The 19,592-nt window shown below is 40.6% G+C and overlaps 1 protein-coding gene across 1 annotated transcript in view; it reads left to right on the forward strand.

Moving 5' to 3' along the window:
- The first annotated feature begins 989 nt into the window (after positions 1 to 989).
- Positions 990 to 19,592, forward strand: part of KCNG2 (potassium voltage-gated channel modifier subfamily G member 2) — a 28,522-nt gene continuing 9,919 nt past the window's right edge. The window contains exon 1 of the mRNA XM_060244100.1: positions 990 to 1,819. Within this exon, the coding sequence (XP_060100083.1) occupies positions 1,064 to 1,819 (756 nt within the window). The 5' untranslated portion in view covers positions 990 to 1,063. The remainder of the gene's footprint in view (positions 1,820 to 19,592) is intronic.

Consider the following 19,592-nt stretch of genomic DNA (forward strand, 5'->3'; position numbering starts at 1 on the left):
ATAATGAGATGTGCCCAGCATTTCAAACATATACAGCACAGGGGTGGATCTGCTGCTAATTGCTGGAGAGGGAAACATCCATTGCCGTCTCTAATAGCATGGTTCCTGTATCAAATCTATCTGTATGTAGTATGGCTTACAATGTAAAGGTGTGGTGTAAAATAAGATATGCAAACAGCTGGAATGAGAACTTCCAACCTATAGTTTGATTATTATACCAGTCCCTGTATTAATACCAAGGTACACAGATATCTGGTAATACTCCAAAATTTAATGTGCCTCCTCTTAACTAAGTTACTATATATCAGAAGAATAAAAGTCTCTTTGACCTGGACAGCCCAGGCAAGTGAGATCTTGGAAGCTAAGCAGGGCCTAACATAGCAAATACTTGCATGGAAGACCTTCCTAAATACCAGCAGTTGGGAGGCCAGGGCAGGCAATAATAAACTACCTCTCTGAATGGCTTTGCTTCCCATCCCCACTAGGGGTCGCCAGAAGGCAGCCATGACTTCCAGGCATGTACACACACACAAAAGAAATACCTCCCTCCCAAAGAAGAATAAAAGTCCATTAAATTGTTAGGAGTAACTGATCTAACTCCTGTCCTTGGCATATATGAAGAGATGAAGAAAGTGTATATATGAGGAAAGGAAACAAAGTATTTCCCAAATCCTAAACTTTGTCAGCTGTATCAGAGTTTCTGTTTCTTATGGATAACATCTTGAGAGACCTTCCCATGCTGATGAGCGTTAAGCTCTGTTACAAATAATACACCATGGCCTTTTTTTGGTTACACTGAGCTGTATTTGCAGAAGATGGAGAAGTCTGTAATCCTGCTCCTTTCCTGCAGGAGAAGTGGGAGACAATAGCAAAGTGGGAAGAGTCTCAAAAGAGAAACAAAAATTGAAGTGAGTCAGCAAATGAAGAAGAGTTTTATTTTGCCTTTATAAAAAATTCTAACACTCTTGTTCTATCCCTTTTTTAGGCTGGTCTTTCAAATCCCTCGGAAAGCAAGAATCTTCTATTTCCTTGATTAGGCTGGGCACCCCCATGAATGTAACAGATGTATCAGGAAATGGCACTTCTCCCTGGGAATGCAGATCCCGAGTTCACCTCGTACTCTTACAACAACTTGGACACATTTTGCGAAGTGCAACCCAAGAAAGGATTATTCTACAAAAAAGCAAGACTTCTGCATCCTAGGGAAGACTTGTGTTGCTTAGCCCATCGAGAGGATCAAACAAGATATGTGATTATCAATGTAGGTGGCATCAAGTACAAGATTCCCTGGACCACACTGGACAATTGTCCCTTAACCAGGCTTGGAAAACTGAAATTTTGCAGCAACTATGATGAAATCATGGACATCTGTGATGATTATGATGTCAGTTGCAATGAGTTTTTCTTCGACCGCAATCCTTGTGCCTTCAGGACCATCATGACTTTTTTAACAGCCGGGAAGCTAAGACTCCTCAGGGAAATGTGTGCTCTGTCTTTCCAAGATGAATTGATTTACTGGGGGATAGAAGAAGAACATTTGGAGTGGTGCTGCAAGAGAAGACTGCGACAGAAAGAGGAGGAGATGGCTGAGGCCGCATTGTTCGAAGGGGAGCTGATAGTTAATGAAGAACCACAGTGTGCCTTCGAGGACAGCAGCCGTTTGAGTTTGTGCATGAGAAGGCTCAGGGATATGGTGGAGAATCCTCATTCGGGGATCCCAGGAAAGATCTTTGCTTTTATATCTGTATCATTTGTTGCCATCACTGCAGTTAGTCTCTGTATTAGTACCATGCCAGATCTCAGAGCAGAAGAAGATCGGGTAAGTACATAAGAGTTGAAAGCAAATTTTACTTAACTCTGTATCTAATACATACAAACCCCCCCATTTTTTTCCCATTACCACCAGTTCAGTCTGTTGCTGAAAAATTGCATGAGAAAGTTGGGGAGGTTGACACTTCATCTTTTCTTTATGTTCTGACTGTCCCTGATGAATGCGTTGGCTTCTGTTTCTTTCACATTAAAGTAAATGTCATTATAGAGGTACTAATTTAGTTCTGATGGATCTCACACAGTATTCTATATACTGGCCATTGTCTCAGTTCTTTTCTTTCTTTTATCATAGTTTTGTTTTTTAAGCTTGCTTTCAGTTCAGTCATCTATTTACTATAGCAACTTCACTAACTATTGCTGCTTCTTTTGCTTTTGGTAGCTAAGGAAGGCCTTGGATTTGTTGGAAGATTTTCTCTCTCCAGCTGCAAACCTCTAGCTGCTCCCCTCCTGCTGTTCCTGGGGGTTCCCAGTTCCTCAGAAAGAGCATTTAAGGGGCAGCAGCTTAGATTTTCAGTTGATTCCTACATTGTTGCCCTAACTCAATAGCATCGTTTTTGGGTTTGCACTGGAAGTGACATGCTATCTGAGCCACGTGATTTTACATGTCCCTGCCCCCTCAAACCTCCCTAGGGCAGCTTGACTTCCAGCGGGATGGTGGTGGTGAAGAAGTTTCATTCCATAGGCAGGAATCCTGTTCATCCATGGAAACTACTGGCAAATGCAAGCTGGGATGTGTTTGACAAGCCTGATACATCACTATTTCAAAAAAGCGTGTCAGGATTCCTTGCTGTTTGCCTCCATGTCAGAACTATTTATATGTGTCTAAGAGTGCCTTATTTGCACATATTTGGCATTATTTACAGAAATTTCAAACCACAGTACCACAAATTGATGCATTTTTGAGTTCTCTCTATTTTGTGGTATACATTTTACTTGTCCTAATTTGTTTAGTTGCATTTGATTCTCCTCCTTGCTTTGCCTTTTCATTAGTCTTCTGATTTTTGAGGGAGGAAATCAATTGAAATGAAGTGTGAGTGTATTGGGTATTCAGGAAAAAAATTCCACTCACATATGTTTATGTTGTTAGGATGTGTATGCCGTTAAAGCCTTCTTGAAAAAAAAAACTTTTTGAAAATAGAATGCCCTTTGGGAAACTGGAGTTCTCTAGGTTTAGGGTGCGGTCCTGTGCATTCTTACTTGGGAGTAAGCATCACTGAAATCATTGAGACTTAAATTTTGCATCTATAAACAAGACTGCAGTGTGAGCCAAATAAATTAAGGTTAGATCACAGATGCCATGTCATCAGATGACACTAATTTCTCAAATTATAAACATGCCTTGTTTCTCTAGAGCCTTCTGAGCATCTTCTAAAAATTAACAAATCCCTATCTCTGAAAGTATCAGATTGAATAAGAAATTACATATTAGAATGGTCTTGGTATACCTTCTGAATGAAATTAGAAGCTCTGTGAATATACCAAAAATTAGCTGGCATTCTGCTGGAATGCACAGGAACACACAGGAGGCATAGTTATGGAACATTATTTCTCAACATTTCTCACACAGGAGGCATAGTTATGGAACATTATATTGTCTTTGAACATATAGGATTTTATATGTGTGTGTGTGTGTGTGTGTTAATACTTTTCAGTGATATATTGTTATTGGGTTACTACTTTTGTGTAGTCTCCCTTCTGTTCCCTCTTTTTTTGTAGATACTCTTAATAAAGATATTTATACTGCAGTTTGCTTTAGGAAAATCCATGTAGTTAATGGGAAATAGGTACTATTAGGAAGATGTCAAGATATTTTTCCAAAATTCTTTGTGCAGCAAAACAAATCCTCCAGGCTTCTCATCCTACCACTCATGGTTTTAGCAGTGCAATTCCATTTTTGTTGCTATGAGCAAGCTAAGAGTTGGAGGTGTGCTTGTCTACTAACCTGGAATTAAGACACTCTTTGTCTCTTAAGATACGTGTCTTCAAAGTAAGAATTACCCTTTTACTTCCACACCACCGTAGATATAGGGGACACCTTGCAAATTCAGATTCAAGCAAGCATCTCCCTGCCTTCTTTTTGTATCATGGTAAACGTGAACCAAGGAAGGCTTTTGTGTGGGTGCAGACTAAGCATCATAATAACAGTTTCAGGAAAAAAGAAAAAATATCAGTGTACTTGTATAAGTAGTCACTGGTTTACAAAAATGGAAAAATATGCAACTGAACAACAGCTGACTAACAACATCAGAGCAAAGGAAAATAAAATCAGTAATACATACACCCTCTCACTCTGAGTCTAAGACTTATGGTGAATCAAGAAGGAGGCAGAATAATTTTAAGCATGATAGGTTTCTGTTCAGGTTCTGTTCTTCTGCCATTTTGTTGGTCTCATTCACTTTGAGGTCTGACTCTTTCCTCCAAAAGGATTCCCAAATCTTTTTATTCTTCATCACTCCAAGAATGGCAGAGATTGTCCTACGAAGTCCACTAGACCTCCCTCATCCTACCTAGTGAAAAAATACCAGCTAAATTTCTTGTTGATGTCAGTAAATTATGTGCAACTTGGCAGTTTCAGAGTCAAACTACACATATTTTTAATGAGTTGGATCTTGGTTCCCTAGACCCAACTTGCTTTCTCTGCTAAGGAGCATTGTTTATAAAGGCTGCAGGGGCCTGATTTGGCTGAAGACTGTAACCTCAGGGCAGCTCCAAAGTTATGCACATAACTCTCCACCGGAATTGTTCTGGTTTGGGAAATTGGGGGGGTGTCAGGAGCCCCTCCCCCACTCAGCAGTACTGAGCTTAATTAGGATCCTAAGACTTTAAAAATAGCCTGAACCAAACTTATTAAAAATGTATTTTGCAGTATCTCCCTCAGGCAAGGTCTTTGGTTCACTGGACTACACCTATTAAAATAACCTGTTTGCAAGACAGAGTGAAAGCTAGATTGAAAAACTTGTGGGAAAGTGGTTTTACGTTAACCTCTTTCTGAGAATTCCCAAGGCACAAACCTAACATTTATTTTGTAAAGTTGTAAGCTTTTACACAGATAACTGAGATTAAGTATCATTTCATGACACCTTGTACCCTTCATGATGTATAATATTCAGGGTGTGTTGGTGATTAATTACAGTTAAATCAGCATCACTTTATAGTGTAGATTTAATTGATGTAAAGAAAAGAGTGTCACTTTGCAGCAAAAATGTGAAGGTTTGGGGGGGGGGGAGAACCACAGAAAAATAACATTTTTTCCACCTGAGACCTCCCCCTCCTAGTTTTCTCTTGGAAAAATTGGAAAGTTTGGAGACTGCTGGAAAAAACAATGCCTGTGAAATATGTTCTTTCAGAATGAATAAAATGCTTCTAAAGACAGTGAGTGTGTTATAGACACATACAGCTTTTAAATCCAAGATGCATTTCTGCACCTATTCTTCATGAGAGGAATATGCAGGGCTTTCGTGGCCTCTTAGGGGTTGTGTGCACTCTGTTGTACATTGGATTTGATTTTTCTCTTGTGATTCACTTTTTCACCTCTCCCTTAAACCACTGAGACACATATACCCACAAGTAGTTTACTGGATAGTACAGAATGCATCAGTCTACATATTTGTCAGGTATTTGATATAGTTGTAATTTTGCTTGTAGAAAACTAAGGCATTTTTAACTTTTAGATTCCATAAATTTCATTTCTTTACAAAATAGTTCCTTATTTTAAGTATATTCAGATTTTCATAATAAGATTGCGTATTTTAATGGGTCACATCTTATTTTGACCATCATTTCTGTTTTTTGCAGTAAAGTACTTAAGTGCTAGTATTATTAGTAATAAGAAGACACATTTATAGACAAAGTCTGACTTTGAATGAGTAGGTATTTGCAGTAGGACCAAAGCACACTCCCAAAATATTAGGAAACTCTTAGGAGAGTGGAAACACATGTGACCTAATAAATTGAGGGCACGTGCTGTGCCTAGTGACTACTAAAAACTATGTGCATGTTTCTCATTTCCAGGTAACAGGATTGAGTTCACAACTGTGTTCAATTTCTCAGTAACTTCTTATTAAAATAATAGTATCACTCTCCATAGCCTATGAGAATTTTGCCTGAGCATTGTAGATCTTTACTTTAAACCCTTATTACTAAACTGACAGCATCTGAAGATAAATTAAGATGACAGAACTTAAGATCAGATAGATCTTCTTAAAAACGCCTCTTAACTGTGAGTTTGAGGGTTCATCATTTTTATGTAAGCAGAAGGCTGTTTAATTTTTCACACCAGCAGTCACTTGACAGGAAAGGTGAACCATCACCTTCAAACAATACTTTTTTTCAAACTCTATAGCAGGGGTTCCCAAACCCCGGAATGGGGACCAGTCCCGGTCCCGGTCCAGGGCCTGTTTGCAACCGGGCCACCACTCCCTCCCTTCTGACAACCCTCCCCCCCACACTGCCACCGCCCCCTGCCCTTGCAGCCCGGCAACAAGCCATTCAGTCATGCCCCCCCAAAGCACGATGAGGCTCGGCTGCTGCCACCGCCTGTCCCCTTCCTTCCTTTTCCCAGCGCTGTGCTCCTTCCCCCCTCCTCCTCCTCCACCCGCGTGATCAGAGGAAGCTCAGAGGCCCTACCCACTTTGACATTGTTGGAAAAGCAGGCTGGAGGAGGAGGAGTTTTGCCCCTCCCTCACTTCCTTCAGCACAATTCAAAGCAGCCCAGCCCTGCCGAAGCTTCCCAAGCCAAAGCTTCCCGAGCCTCCTTGCGGTGTCCCTCTGATTCCACGGGGGGGGGGGGGGCGGCAGTGATGGGGGGCTTCAGCTCTACTGGCTGCAGCAGCAGAGCCTTTCAGGACAGGGCTGGTTCCCTGCTGCCACTTGGCCTGCCCGGGCTGAGTGAGCTCAGCGCAGTTTCCCCCAAGGATCAGGTGATGGGAGGGGGGCGGGTCGAGCAACTCCCTTCCGGACATTGAAATTGACCTGGGTGGGGAAGGGAGGGAGGAGGAGGGGTGGCAAACTTGGTGCGACATGGGGGAGGGGGGAGGCAAATGCCTAGTTGTCCCCCCTCCTCCTCCCTCCCTCCCCATCCCAGGTCAATTTCAAACGTCTGGAAGGGAGCTGGAAGGCAACCCTATTTGCATTATTTTCCACACACACCCTTTCTGTCAGTCAGTCTTTTCTCCTGTCTTTCCATCTTTCTCTCTTTTTCTCTCTCTTTCTTTCTTTCTGGCTGTCTTTCTGTCTTTCTTTCTGGCCATCTTTCTCTGTCTCTGTCATTCTTTCCCTCGTCTCTCTCCTTCTTCCTTCCTTCCTTCCTTCCTTCCTTCCTTCCTTCCTTCCTTCCTTCCTTCCTTCCTTCCTTCCTTCCTTCCTTCCTTCCTTCCTTTCTTTCTTTCTTTCTTTCTTCCTTCCTTCTTCTTCTTTCTTTCTTTCTTTCTTTCTTTCTTTCTTCTTTCTTTCTTTCTTTCTTTGACTACTTTTACCCTGATCTTTTTCTGGAAGCTGATTTTAAGCCAGTTTTCTCCTAGTGTTTAATGTTTCTACCTATTTCTTTGGTCCCACCAACCTCCAGCCCACTTTCACTGATTGGATTGTCATCATCGTTAACCACTCCCCCTCCCCCCATGAGTGATTTCTGTGTCATTTTTTAAGGTTCTAAAATATGGATATATTGCTGTAGTGTTATGATGATTGTTTAAGCAAGTTCTCTGAATCCCTAACTTAATTTTTTAAAGTAAGTCTTTAGTGGTTCCCTCTCAGAGATATACCTTTTTCCGTATATCTTTGTGAGGGAAGGGTCGATACTGATTAACAACAACAATCTTTATGGGCATAACAAAACTAATATGACTAAAAGTGCAATCCAAATAGAATTACAGCACTCTAAATCCATTGACGTTGGTGGATTTAGACGACTGAAACTCTTAGGATGCTGCTATAGTGACGTATCTTAATGCAATTAGATAATTCATTATGAAACTATAACATTCATAATGATATTCCATGTACAAGGAATATGCAGGATGTTGTTACATGTAGCCAGATCCTATGCTCTGCTATTCTGCTGCCCCGCTGCATTGATTTGACTATTAGAATTTGGATTGCTGTAAGTGCACAGCTGGTGGCAGAATCAGTGGTCCAGGGCAGCAACAGCCATCAGCTAGCACCCACTGTGCTTTATCAGTGTGAGCAGGTAGGAGTATGGATCCTTCTGGCATTTCAGGCCCACGGGAGGCACTAAATAGTAAAGATAAATACTAGGAGACAAATTGAAGAGAATGTAAGGGAAATTTCAGTGCTTGTAAAGCAGCCTGTAACAACCTGCCTGCTTCCCTTGGGTGAATAAGAATGGCTTGCTTCCAGCAAACGTGAAATAATAGCTTTGGTACTGAAGGCAGATATCAAATTAAACAGTTTCCTCTCTGTTTATGACTTGAATTAGTTTATCTTCTTCATTCACTAGTGTCATCAGGGGGTTTAATCCGTTGGCTTTGATTGCACTTTTTCAATAAGAGTAAAAATTAAGGGAGAATAAACAGGAAGTATTTTAAAGTTAAATGTGAAACATTTACAGAAGAAACTCAGCATTTGATATGCACCACTTTTTTACTTCTAAGTTCTTATCCCAACTTAAGAGAAAAATCTACACCACTGGTCTGTTGGCCATACAAAGAAAGTGTTATGTGTGCATAAAGCACTGATGTCTGTGCAGGCGCTCATTCAGGTGCTACGCCAACTGCACTGGCTGCCAATTGAGTATCAGATCTGGTTCAAGGTTATGGTACTGACCTTTAAAGCCCTATGCAGCCAGGGACCAACATAACTACAAGACCATCTCTCCCTGTATGCTTCTCTGAGAGCTTTGTGCTCTGCAGATCAACATCTACTGGTAGTTCTTGCCCCAAAAGATGTCCACTTAGCCTTTTCTGCCCTGACCCCAGCCTGGTGGAACATGCTTCCACCTGAGGTAAGGGCCCTGCGGGACTTACTACCATTTAGGGTTGCCAATCCCCAGGTGGGGGCAGGGGATCTCCCGGTTTGGAAGCCCTCCCCCCGCTTCAGGGTCGTCAGAAAGCGGGGGGAGGGGAGGGAAATGTCTGCTGGGAACTCTGTTATTCCCTATGGAGATTTATCCCCATAGAAAATCATGGAGAATTGATCTGCGGGTATCTGGGGCTCTGGGGGGGAGCTGTTTTTTGGGGTAGAGGCACCAAATTTTCAGTATAGCATCTAGTGCCTCTCCCCAAAATACCCCCCAAGTTTCAAAAAGATTGGACCAGGGGGTCCAATTCTATGAGCCCCAAAAGAAGGTGCCCCTATCCTTCATTATTTCCTATGGAAGGAAGGCATTGAAAAGGTGTGCTGTCCCTTTAAATGTGATGGCCAGAACTCCCTTTAGAGTTCAATTATGCGTGTCACAGCCTTGATCTTGGCTCCACCCCTAATGTCTCCTGGCTCCACCCCCAAAGTCTCCTGGCTCCACCCCAAAGTCCCCAGATATTTCTTGAATTGGACTTGGCAACCCTACTACCATTCCATACGGCCTATAAAACAGAGCTGTTTCGCTGGGCCTTTAGTTAAGGCAGCGGACATTCAAACGTATCGGCCTTTTGCTCATTGTAATTTATTATCTGACTAACATCTGCAGGAGGCATTATGGATTGCCTTGGAGTTGTTGTTTTAATTGTCACCTTGTTTGACTGTTTTAAATCTGTTTTTTTTTTAATTTTGTTTATTGTTTTTATATGCTATGAGCTGCCCTGGGCCCACTTGCAGAGTAGGGTGGAATATAAGTTTAATAGATAAATGCAACCCACCATTCTCATTTTTTAAACTAACTTTATAAAAAAATCACCTTCCTGGACTTTGGTTACTTCTGTGCAAAGCTAAGAAAGGGAGAGTCTTTGCTGTTATTCTACTCCATTCTATAAAGTGAAGAACTGTTGCAATTAGGGAAAATGTAATCTGTGGTTCAGTAGTCATGAGTCAGAGATAACAATGGAGAAGAAAGAGTTATGCTGAAATTTATCTTCATAATTCATATAGAGTGCTTCATATTGTTGGACCTTTTTGTTTGTTTTAATTTACACATTATAATTCTCCCATTTTTTCTCTTTCCTGTCTTTTACAGAAGCAAAAATAAGAGCTGAATATAAGCTTTAACCTGGGGAATCTAAAAGCATTATTTTGCAAAACAAGCACAGCATTAACTTAAATTTTACACTCAAATAGTAATTCCAGTATAATGGATATATATATATATATATATATATATATATATATATATATATATATATATATATATATATATATATATATATATATATATATATATATGGCTTAAGGGGTGGGTGTATTTTACACACAATATATATATATAGTGTGTGTGTGTATATATATATATATAGTGTGTGTGTGTGTAAAATACATCCACCCCTGAAGCCATTATGCTGGAATCACTATTTGAGTGTAAAAATTACTTTAATGCATATTAAGTTAATACACACACATCTATGTCCCAGTGTAACTAAATGAAGAGTTCAGAGAATCCTTTTAGGATGCAAAAGCAGCCAACTGCAAATGATTCACCTCCTGTGAGTCTTACAATATTGGGCTGTAATTAGGTGATCACCTCCTGCTATTTTTGGAATGAACTACTTATTTAGTTTTAATGAAAAAGTGATGCATACAAGAAACAATGCTGATTACCTTTGGCATATTCTAGCCTAAGGGGAGAGGTGATCTTGGACTCTATTGCTCTTATGGTCTTTGAATAACAGATGTGCTATATCACATTATATTCAGCACTATTAATATAAGTGCCCTAGCCTGCTATTAAATACTTTTATGAATGAACATCTTATTGAGAGTGCATTGCAATATATTTTATCCTCTTTCTTAGAAAAACCATAGTAAATAAAAGCTCTTTTGAATGGACTAGCTTTAATTTATTGACTTTATAGAAACCCAGTGATTCCATTCTCAGGGTACTTACTGATGCCAGTGGAACTATTAATAAATAAGTTTACTTAGGGTCATGGTCTATGTAAGGATTCTGAACAAACATTAAAGGCACAGACCTGGAGGCATTTATACAGTGCCATTGATGTCAGTGGAGTTTGCTTCTAGGTAAAATTGAATATTTAGTGGAGAGGCCAGACAGCCTTAGGCCATGAAGCATTCTGACTCTAATTTTAACATACGTTGGACTCTCATCCCTTTTCTTTTATGGTGAATTACATGTTTGGGTTCTTTTACATTCAGTTTTTTCATTGGTCAGAGGAAGACTTTTTTTTGTATTTTTGTATATTTTAGGTTTGTGTGTGTGTGTGTGTGTGTGTGTGTATGCACCTGGAAGTCATGTCAAGCTCTGGAGGGTATTCAGATGGCTGAATAAATCCTGCCCAGTCCTCCAGACTGGGTATTACAAGGAGGTCTTCTAACCAAGTACTAACCACAGTCAACCCTTCTTAACTTCCAAGATCTGACAAGATCCTGTTAGGATTAAGAGCAACTTTCTGGGACTATCAGGAGGAGAACCTCCTCCTCCTTCTCAGGAAGTTTGAAGACTGATGGAACACATAACTAACTACAGTGGAAAAGAATTCATTGAAAATCTGGAACAAATTACATTTCCATACCAGAGGCATAATCAGTTTAACTATGTGCAGATGTTTGCAGGAAGCAGGTAAGTGTAGAACTAAGATTTAAATGGTAGAAAACACAACAGTCCTTGGTTGACAGCTGTGACGATCTCCTCATAGTAGTCAAATGTTCCATTTTCATCCAGAGGAAAAGGAGATGTTTAATGGGATGTCTAAAAATAGTATTCCCATCTTAGGTGCACTGGCTGCCAATCAAAAAGTGCTGCAGCACCTCCTGCAGCTGCGTACACTGAAAGGACACATCAACTAAGGCAACTGAGTCAATCTTATAACGCCTAACAAATGTTGATGGAAATGCCCGTAGCTGCTTTACAAAATTTTCTTTGATGGAAGCAGTGGTGTCAAATAGCTGCCCTTCTGATAGAATGTATCAAAGTGCTTTCTGAAGCCTTCCTCTCCCCATTTAATATGCTTTGTACAGCTTCCTTCCCTTTATGGAGTAGTGAAAATAGAGCAGTTCCTCAGTGGAACAGGCTTCCTTGGGAGATGGTGGGCTCGCCTTCCTTGGAGGTTTTTAAAGAGAGGCTAGATGGCCATCTGACAGCAATGCTGATCCTTTGGATTTAGGGGGAGGTGTTTGTGAGTTTCCTGCATTGTGCAGGGGGTTGGACTAGATGACCCTGGAGGTCCCTTCCAACTCTATGATTCTATGAAATGCTACAAAGAAACAAAAAAAATCTGATTGCCTCTAACTGGCAGTCTGGTGTATCCAGATGTGGACATCTACGGTGTGCCAGGCCTTTTCTTCCTGATGGAGACACAAAATCCCAAAACAATGACAAAATCGGCTTCATATCTTTTTGTAAGACTAACCAAATAGACACAAAACATTGTGCAAGCTTTTGAGATCACTAGAACTATTCAGCAGGCTGATTTAAAGAGAAGAGTAAGAAGAACATTCCCCAGGCCATGATGTTGCAACCCAATCTTGCGCTTATCTTCTGAGAGCTGCAGGCAGGCACATATCTGACTTTATTGCTGGTATTAAGTTACAGCCCGTTCCCTGGGAAAACAGTATTCATTTCATATAGTACACTTTGTTTGCTCTTTCACTGAAATACAGGTTCACTTTCAACTCACATGCCATGCAGCTTGACCTGCGCTAGTAGTTAACAGTAATACTTACTCTCTATTCTGCTTGGAACCGTTTCCATCAATTGAAGTACCATATATCCACTAGAACTTTTCACTGAAAAGGAGCGGGGTGGGGGGAAGAATGGTAAAAAACAGAACATGAACAGAGTGAGAGTTCAATTTCATGGTAGTGTGTTAGCATGCAAAACAGTGCTAACTTACTGCCCACTGCCTATATGTAGTACTGTTCACTGTATTCCATTTCATTGTCTGACAAAGTGTGCCTGCATGTGAAAGCTTACACCTTTAATAAAACTTAGTTGGTCTTAAAGGTGCGACTGGACTCTCTCTCTGTTCTGTTGCTTGAGACCGACATGGCTACTTATGTGGACCTAATAAACAGCACATGTCAACTATGCACAAACAGCAAAAGAATACATCTGGCAATTGTTCAGCAACTGACCATGAAGCATTTCCCTTCCTCATTCTTACCTTCCAGACAGTGGGGTAGTTCTCACAAAGCATTTTTTGCAGATGGATTTTCACCTATGGTTCATTATGTTCTCAGCTCCCCCTCCTGCTACAGCCCAAAATGTAGCTCCTGAGGGATGGGAACCCCAGAAACAGCATTTCACTGGGCATTTGGGGCTGCAAAAAGAAGGGGGAAGTGAGAAAGTCAAGCAGAAATCCTTCTTTCAGTGGAAACATTCCATAGGATCCACACTAGTATCTGGTTAGGGGAGAGAAAAGAAGCATTGGTAACCAACAACAAAAGTGACAATATCTGTAGTATTTATATTTTTATTTAAACATTTTCCCTACATTTCCAAGATTCAAAGCAACTAATACAATGGAAAAAACCCACTCCAACAATAAAAAGCAATAAAACCATTTTTAGCAATCAAAACATCAAGCTGCTGAGAGCAGGAAAGATTTTTTTACTACTACCAGCAAGCACAATCAGAAAGAGGAATACAAATATTGTCAGACTTTTTGTACATATCAGAAGCAGATTGTGCAGTGGACATATGTCTGCATCACGTCATGCCTAGTTTGAGAGGGATCAGAAGCTGTTGTATTTCTGCAAAACCTCTCATTGTACTTACTGAGAGGGAAAATATTGGAACATTAGCCAATTTTTGTGTCAATGTGCTCCCAAGATCAGTGCTTTGCAGGACCCAGTGGTTTATTCAGAATGGATTAAGAGCATTCTTTGTTGTTGCATCCATCCTTTATGTTGTTTGCTCTTGAGCTTCTGTTCAAATGGAGAACATCAAATGGCTTAAATCATAAGCAGGATTAAACATGGTCATTGTACAAGAAATGTGAGATTTTGCTGAGAAAATGGCTTTAAGACTGTAACAAAAATATGGAAAAAGTATAGTCCACAATAACTGTCATCAGTACGCAAATACTAAGGTGTAACATTTCAGAGAGGATATATTGGCTTGGATCCCATGGACCATTTCCAGCACTGGAGGCATTTCTGTCAGTCCAAAGTCCTGCCCTTGCTAATGGAAATTTATTATTTAGAAATTTATACCCTGCTTTTCACCCCAGTTGAGGACTCAAAGGGGCTTGCAAAATCATTCTCTCTGTCTCCATTTTAGCCTCACAACAATCCCTGTGAGATGCACTTAGCAGAAAGAGTGTAAATGGCCCAAATTCAATTGGACAAAACAGGAATGACCAAGAAAAAGCAAAAAGCAGAGAAACAATACCATATAAAAATACATTTGAAGTGTAGTGTAAAAAGATTGTGAACATTATTCCTGACCTTATGGATTCATCATCCAAAGCAAACAAAACTTATGTGCATTTCAAAAGCAGAAATAATAACAATAGTGTACATGTTTAAGTAAATACAAAATACCAACTTATTTATAAAACATAAAAAAATACCAGGTGTATTTTGACAGTCATCTTCCTAACTGGTCGTAAAATATATAGCAACACACAGGGATAAAACATCACAATGAACGCATAATAAACAAAGGGCCACAGGTGGCCTGTATGACATATGAAAACCTAAAAGATAGATGGGGGGAGGGAATTAAATACATTATGTATATATTTCCAAACTTGAAATAATAAGCAAATGAAATCAATTATTAACCTCATCCTGGAAGCATTATATATAATGAACCAAGTTGCCTCAACAAGAGAAAGGGTGAATAAACAACAACCACCAGACCACTCTATATAATATCCTGCAAAAAATTAATACATAATCCAATAAAATTGATTAAAAAATCAAACTTAAACATATATACAGATACATGGGGAAATGTATGGCTCTAAAAGGCCTTTCTTTCCAAACCCCAAGTTCAGCAAAAACACTAACGCAGCTGTGTGTTGGTAATTACTCTTAATGATCTCTACAGGAACACCTGTATTAGCTGTAGGTAACCACCAGACCGAGTAAATTCTAGCTATCTAGTGCTGCTCATACAGCTATTGCCTTAAGTAGATGTTAGAACAAAAAATTATTTCTCGTATATTTTATTATTGTGCCTATGAATTTTGCCTCTGAGAGGGTGACACGATCATTTGTATCTCGACAGTAGCCATGACACCTGGGCTTGCACATTTAGCAATTCTGTATTTTTAAGTAAAGGGGTATTTTTAAGTAAAATTATTGTTCAGTTCATTGAAACCAAACCAAGTAAATTAAAGGCGTATACCCCACAGCAAAAACTAGAAACAGTTATGTTTTTTTATAATATAAGGGCTAACACAAAAACCTAAATTTAGGACTATAAAGATATCAGAATACCACCATCCAATCGCTCATTCAGACCCATAGGATCCTTCAGAGTAAAAATCCAAAATGGCTCTCTCGTCTTGAGAGTTCTTGGGGAAGCTGAAATCCTGAGGCTGATACTTTCTCCATTATCCACAATTTGAGCTCCTTCTCAGCATGTTTCACAGCAGAGAAGCGCTTCATTAGTGGTGGTGAAGTCTTACCCGTTTTTATGTCCCACAATTCTCATTCTCACTGGTCTGGCAGTCATACCTACCATGGATATTGTACTGCATGAATTACTCTTCTAGTGCTACAATTCATGAAGCTTTTGATGTAATATTTCCTAGTACACACAAAGATTTCTAAAGAATTATCTTCAGACAATGCTGGCAAACACTTCAGTGTCTACAGGGAAAGTTACCCCTGAGTGTTTCTCATCCATTTTGAGGGAACATCCCTAGATCCTTTCTTACTTCTGGACCTTCGAGGATTCTGCAATTCCTACAGCATTCTTGAAGGGTCCCTGCATGTGAGCCTGCTCACTTTTAAAAGATTTAAACATTTATATTTTCTCCAGATACTTAATTCCATTAAGACCAGTGATTATTCAGATATTTTGGGATAAATATAACATTTAAATCTTTTTTTAAAAAAAATGAGAATAGTCTCACATGCAGGCGGGAGCCCTTCAAGAATATTGTAGGACTTGCAGAGCGAGAACGGCCCAGGAAAACATCTTCAAAATGAATGTTTTAAAACTACGTAAATGGTTTGCTATTTTAAATAAATGCTTCATGGAGTTAATGGCTTTGTTAACTGAAGCCTCCATGGAAGAGATTAAGAAGCCAAATGATGAACTGGCAGGTCTTAAAGATAATTTGAAGGTACGTATGAAGGATAAGTTTTTTCAGGAAATATCAACTAGTGGCTCAAAGTTACCCAGTGAGTTTCTATGCCACAGTGAGGAATTGGAACCTGGATCTCCCACAGCTTAAGTCCAGTACCATACTCTACAGGACCCTAGAAGATACCTTTTTCCAGCAATACAGTACTACTATACCATGAGGGCTCACAAATCCTTCCATGAGTGGAAACTCTCTGTGGCATCCAAGCCATTATGTTCAGTAACACGTACCCACTGGGTTTTGCCTGTTCTTTGGTGTGAGCACATGCACAGATACATCTGTCACATTTGTACACTGATCCTCTAGTAGTGAGGAAAGCAGCATGTCAGACTGGGCACCTTTCCTCCACTTGGGACAGAGCCATTAAGCCTGTGTAGCAAAAAAATATGGCAGCGTGAAACCTGCTTTTTAAAGATCCGCGTAAAAAGGAAGACAATAATTCTAGTGTCCATCAATGCAGGCTCAGTGGATTTTTCCGAATAATGTTACTTCGTGGGAAATTGTTAAGTGGATTATTCAGTCATCATAATCACTCTGCTCTTCCACAACCACTACTGGATTTACTTTGAGGGTGGGTGTGGCTGGGGTTTATAGGTAATAGAGCTCCCTGCCTCATTCTCCTCAGCTCCCCGATGCCTTGTGCTTCTCCTCACTGGCTGAGAATTCACTTGGCTGCTGAGTCTGCAGCAATGTCCTTTAAAGCAGGGGCCCCCGATCTTTTTCGCACCAGGGACCAGTTTTGTGGAAGACAATTTTTCCACAGGCCGGTGGGGAAGGTGGTGCTGGGGGTTTTGCCACCCTAGGCTGCCCCCCCCCATCCACACTACATCCCTGTCCCCCATGGGGGTCTTTAAATGGGGGGGGGGGGGAGACTGGGGCTGTTTTTGCCTCCCCCTCTTATTTAAAGACCCCTGCCAATCAGCTGATTGGTGGAGGTCTATAAATGAGGGGTAGGCTAAGGTCACAGCAGCACTGCCCCTTCTGCCAGCCTGGAACCTGGAGGATGAAAGAGGCAGTGTGATCTTGCTCTGAGGCTGCCTCCCCTGCAAGGCAGCAGCCATGGAGCAAGGCCGTGCCGCCTCTTTAGTCTGAGGCTGCTCTACCTCGCTCCAGAGTCCACGGCCCAGTTGCTAGCAGGCCACTGCCTGGTACCGGTCCACAGCCCTGTGGTTGGGGACCCCTGCTCTAAAGGCTTCTGCCTTTGCCTGTGCCCTTCCTTAATACAGCATAGCAGAGCAATGTGACAAAGATCTTTGAACATGACAGTGGTTTTCTAGGGTTTCTCCTTATTTTCCGTGCCTCATTTCTTGTGCTGGCCATCCAATAGCCGTTGTCGGGGTGGGAAGGGCTTTTTGGATAACTGATGTACTGATATACCATTATATCAATTGCTGGTTTAAATAAAGAATGCCTCAAAAAGCTGATGTATGTGAGACTAGGAAAATTTGGACTTCCCAACCACACAGCAGCCATCTCAGCTTTGCTTTGATTTTTCCCAGAACATCACAGTAAAACAAATTTACCAAAGATTAGGCTGCAATCACACACACTAAATAATGCACTTTCAGTCCACTTTCCAACTGGATTTTACTGTGTGAACTGGCAAAATCCAGTTGAAAAGTGCACTGAAAATGGATTGAAAATGCATTATTTAGTGTGTGTGATCGCAGCCTAACAACATATTAGGGAAACCCAGGAAGTCCATGAAAACACCATGATGCTATGGAGAAGCAGGACAACAGTAGCCATCCTAGGGCAAACAAACTATATACAAAAACTCCATTCCACCTCCCCAGCACAATAGAGGAGTGAAATGAATTGTTTTGTCCAGAAATACTCTGCGCATGCATGATTTTTGGTGTTTGCTTTTAGATTTTAGAACAGCTCCCCCCTCTCCCCAGAAAATCTGAATATAGTTTCTTGCAGAGCTCTGAGGTGTAGTGCCTCATTAAGCTTTCATCTATGCCTATTAGTAATATTTTTGCTCATCCACAGAGCCTGTCTCTTTTCTCTAATGGGATATAGATAAATTAGGGCTTTCAGCTGATTAAAGATGTTTAGCCAGTTAGGTTTCTTGCTTTTATCTGTTGAGACATACATTTATCTATTGGGGAAAAATCAATACTTTTTGAAAATTCTGAATGAAAGTCACCATTTACCTTATGTATAAGAGAGAGCTTAAAAATAATGAAGAGTTGGCTCATTATTTTGTGAAAAGAAACGCTACTTCATATGTTCATGAAATGTATGATGCTCACCTCTCCCTGACCCACTTATATTTGTGCATTTAATTAGTGATATGTGAAAGAAAACGATCTTAATAATGCTGTACTTTGACAATGCTGGTCTCAATAATTGGGCATAGCGTCTTCGCAATTTCCTGCTATTTCCAAAAGACATTGACTTGGATCCTATGATGACCCTCAGCTGGTGCAGAAGCAACAACCCCTTTGACAGAATGGCTTTGCCATTTGGAGGAGGGGAAGGTGATTGTGCCAGTTTCCCTCTCCTGCTGACTTCCAGCTTGCCCCTCACACAGTTCCTTTGGGCCAACACCCCCAAAGGACCATGACTTTTGGGTCCAAAGAAAGTTATAGGAAGAGAGGAGATGCAGGGAAGTTGCCTTCTAGTGCAACTCTGATCCTGTTGCTTAGGATCCAGACTTCTTTACTAGAGCTCAATACAATCTCAGCAAGGGCCCATTCTCATGGCTCTCTTGGCATGTAGTAGCCACCATTTTCAGTCAGCCTATCTTCAGGCCATGTCACCAGAAGTTCAAATGGTAATGTGAATGTTGACAGGACACCTGAGAGCAGAAATTAAAATTGACTCTGAAGCATCAATAGAATCAGACCAAACTATGGAGCACAGACTGGACTCAAAATTCGTTCTACTGCTTCAGACCAACATGGCTACCCACCTGGATCTACAGAGCACACAATTACTGGTGCAACCATCTTCTTTACCCATCACTTGAACTCTGGTTCCCACAAGACCACTCTTAAGGTTCCCATAGATACTAGCTCCTCACCATCCTACAGCATTTTCTTTTGGGTCTTTTCATTTTTATCATTGTCATCATTATCATCATCATCAATTTATAACTCACCCTTCCTACAAATGGGCTCAGGGCCCAGTAAAGTACATCATTAAAACATCAGATAAAATTAATTAAAATACCAGGATGGTGACACAAAACATCTTATATGTAGAAGATGAAGAACATGAAGATACTGGATTTATATCCTGCCCTCCACTCCAAAGAGTCTCAGAGTGACTCACAATCTCCTTTACCTTCCTCCATAACTGGGCTAAGACACAGATGTTATTAATTCTGTGGGCCAAAACCTTGAGATTATGGGGGATTAAGCCTTTCTTCAC

The sequence above is a fragment of the Heteronotia binoei genome, chromosome 7, assembly GCF_032191835.1.
Source record: "Heteronotia binoei isolate CCM8104 ecotype False Entrance Well chromosome 7, APGP_CSIRO_Hbin_v1, whole genome shotgun sequence".
In the NCBI taxonomy this organism is placed as follows: domain Eukaryota; kingdom Metazoa; phylum Chordata; class Lepidosauria; order Squamata; family Gekkonidae; genus Heteronotia; species Heteronotia binoei.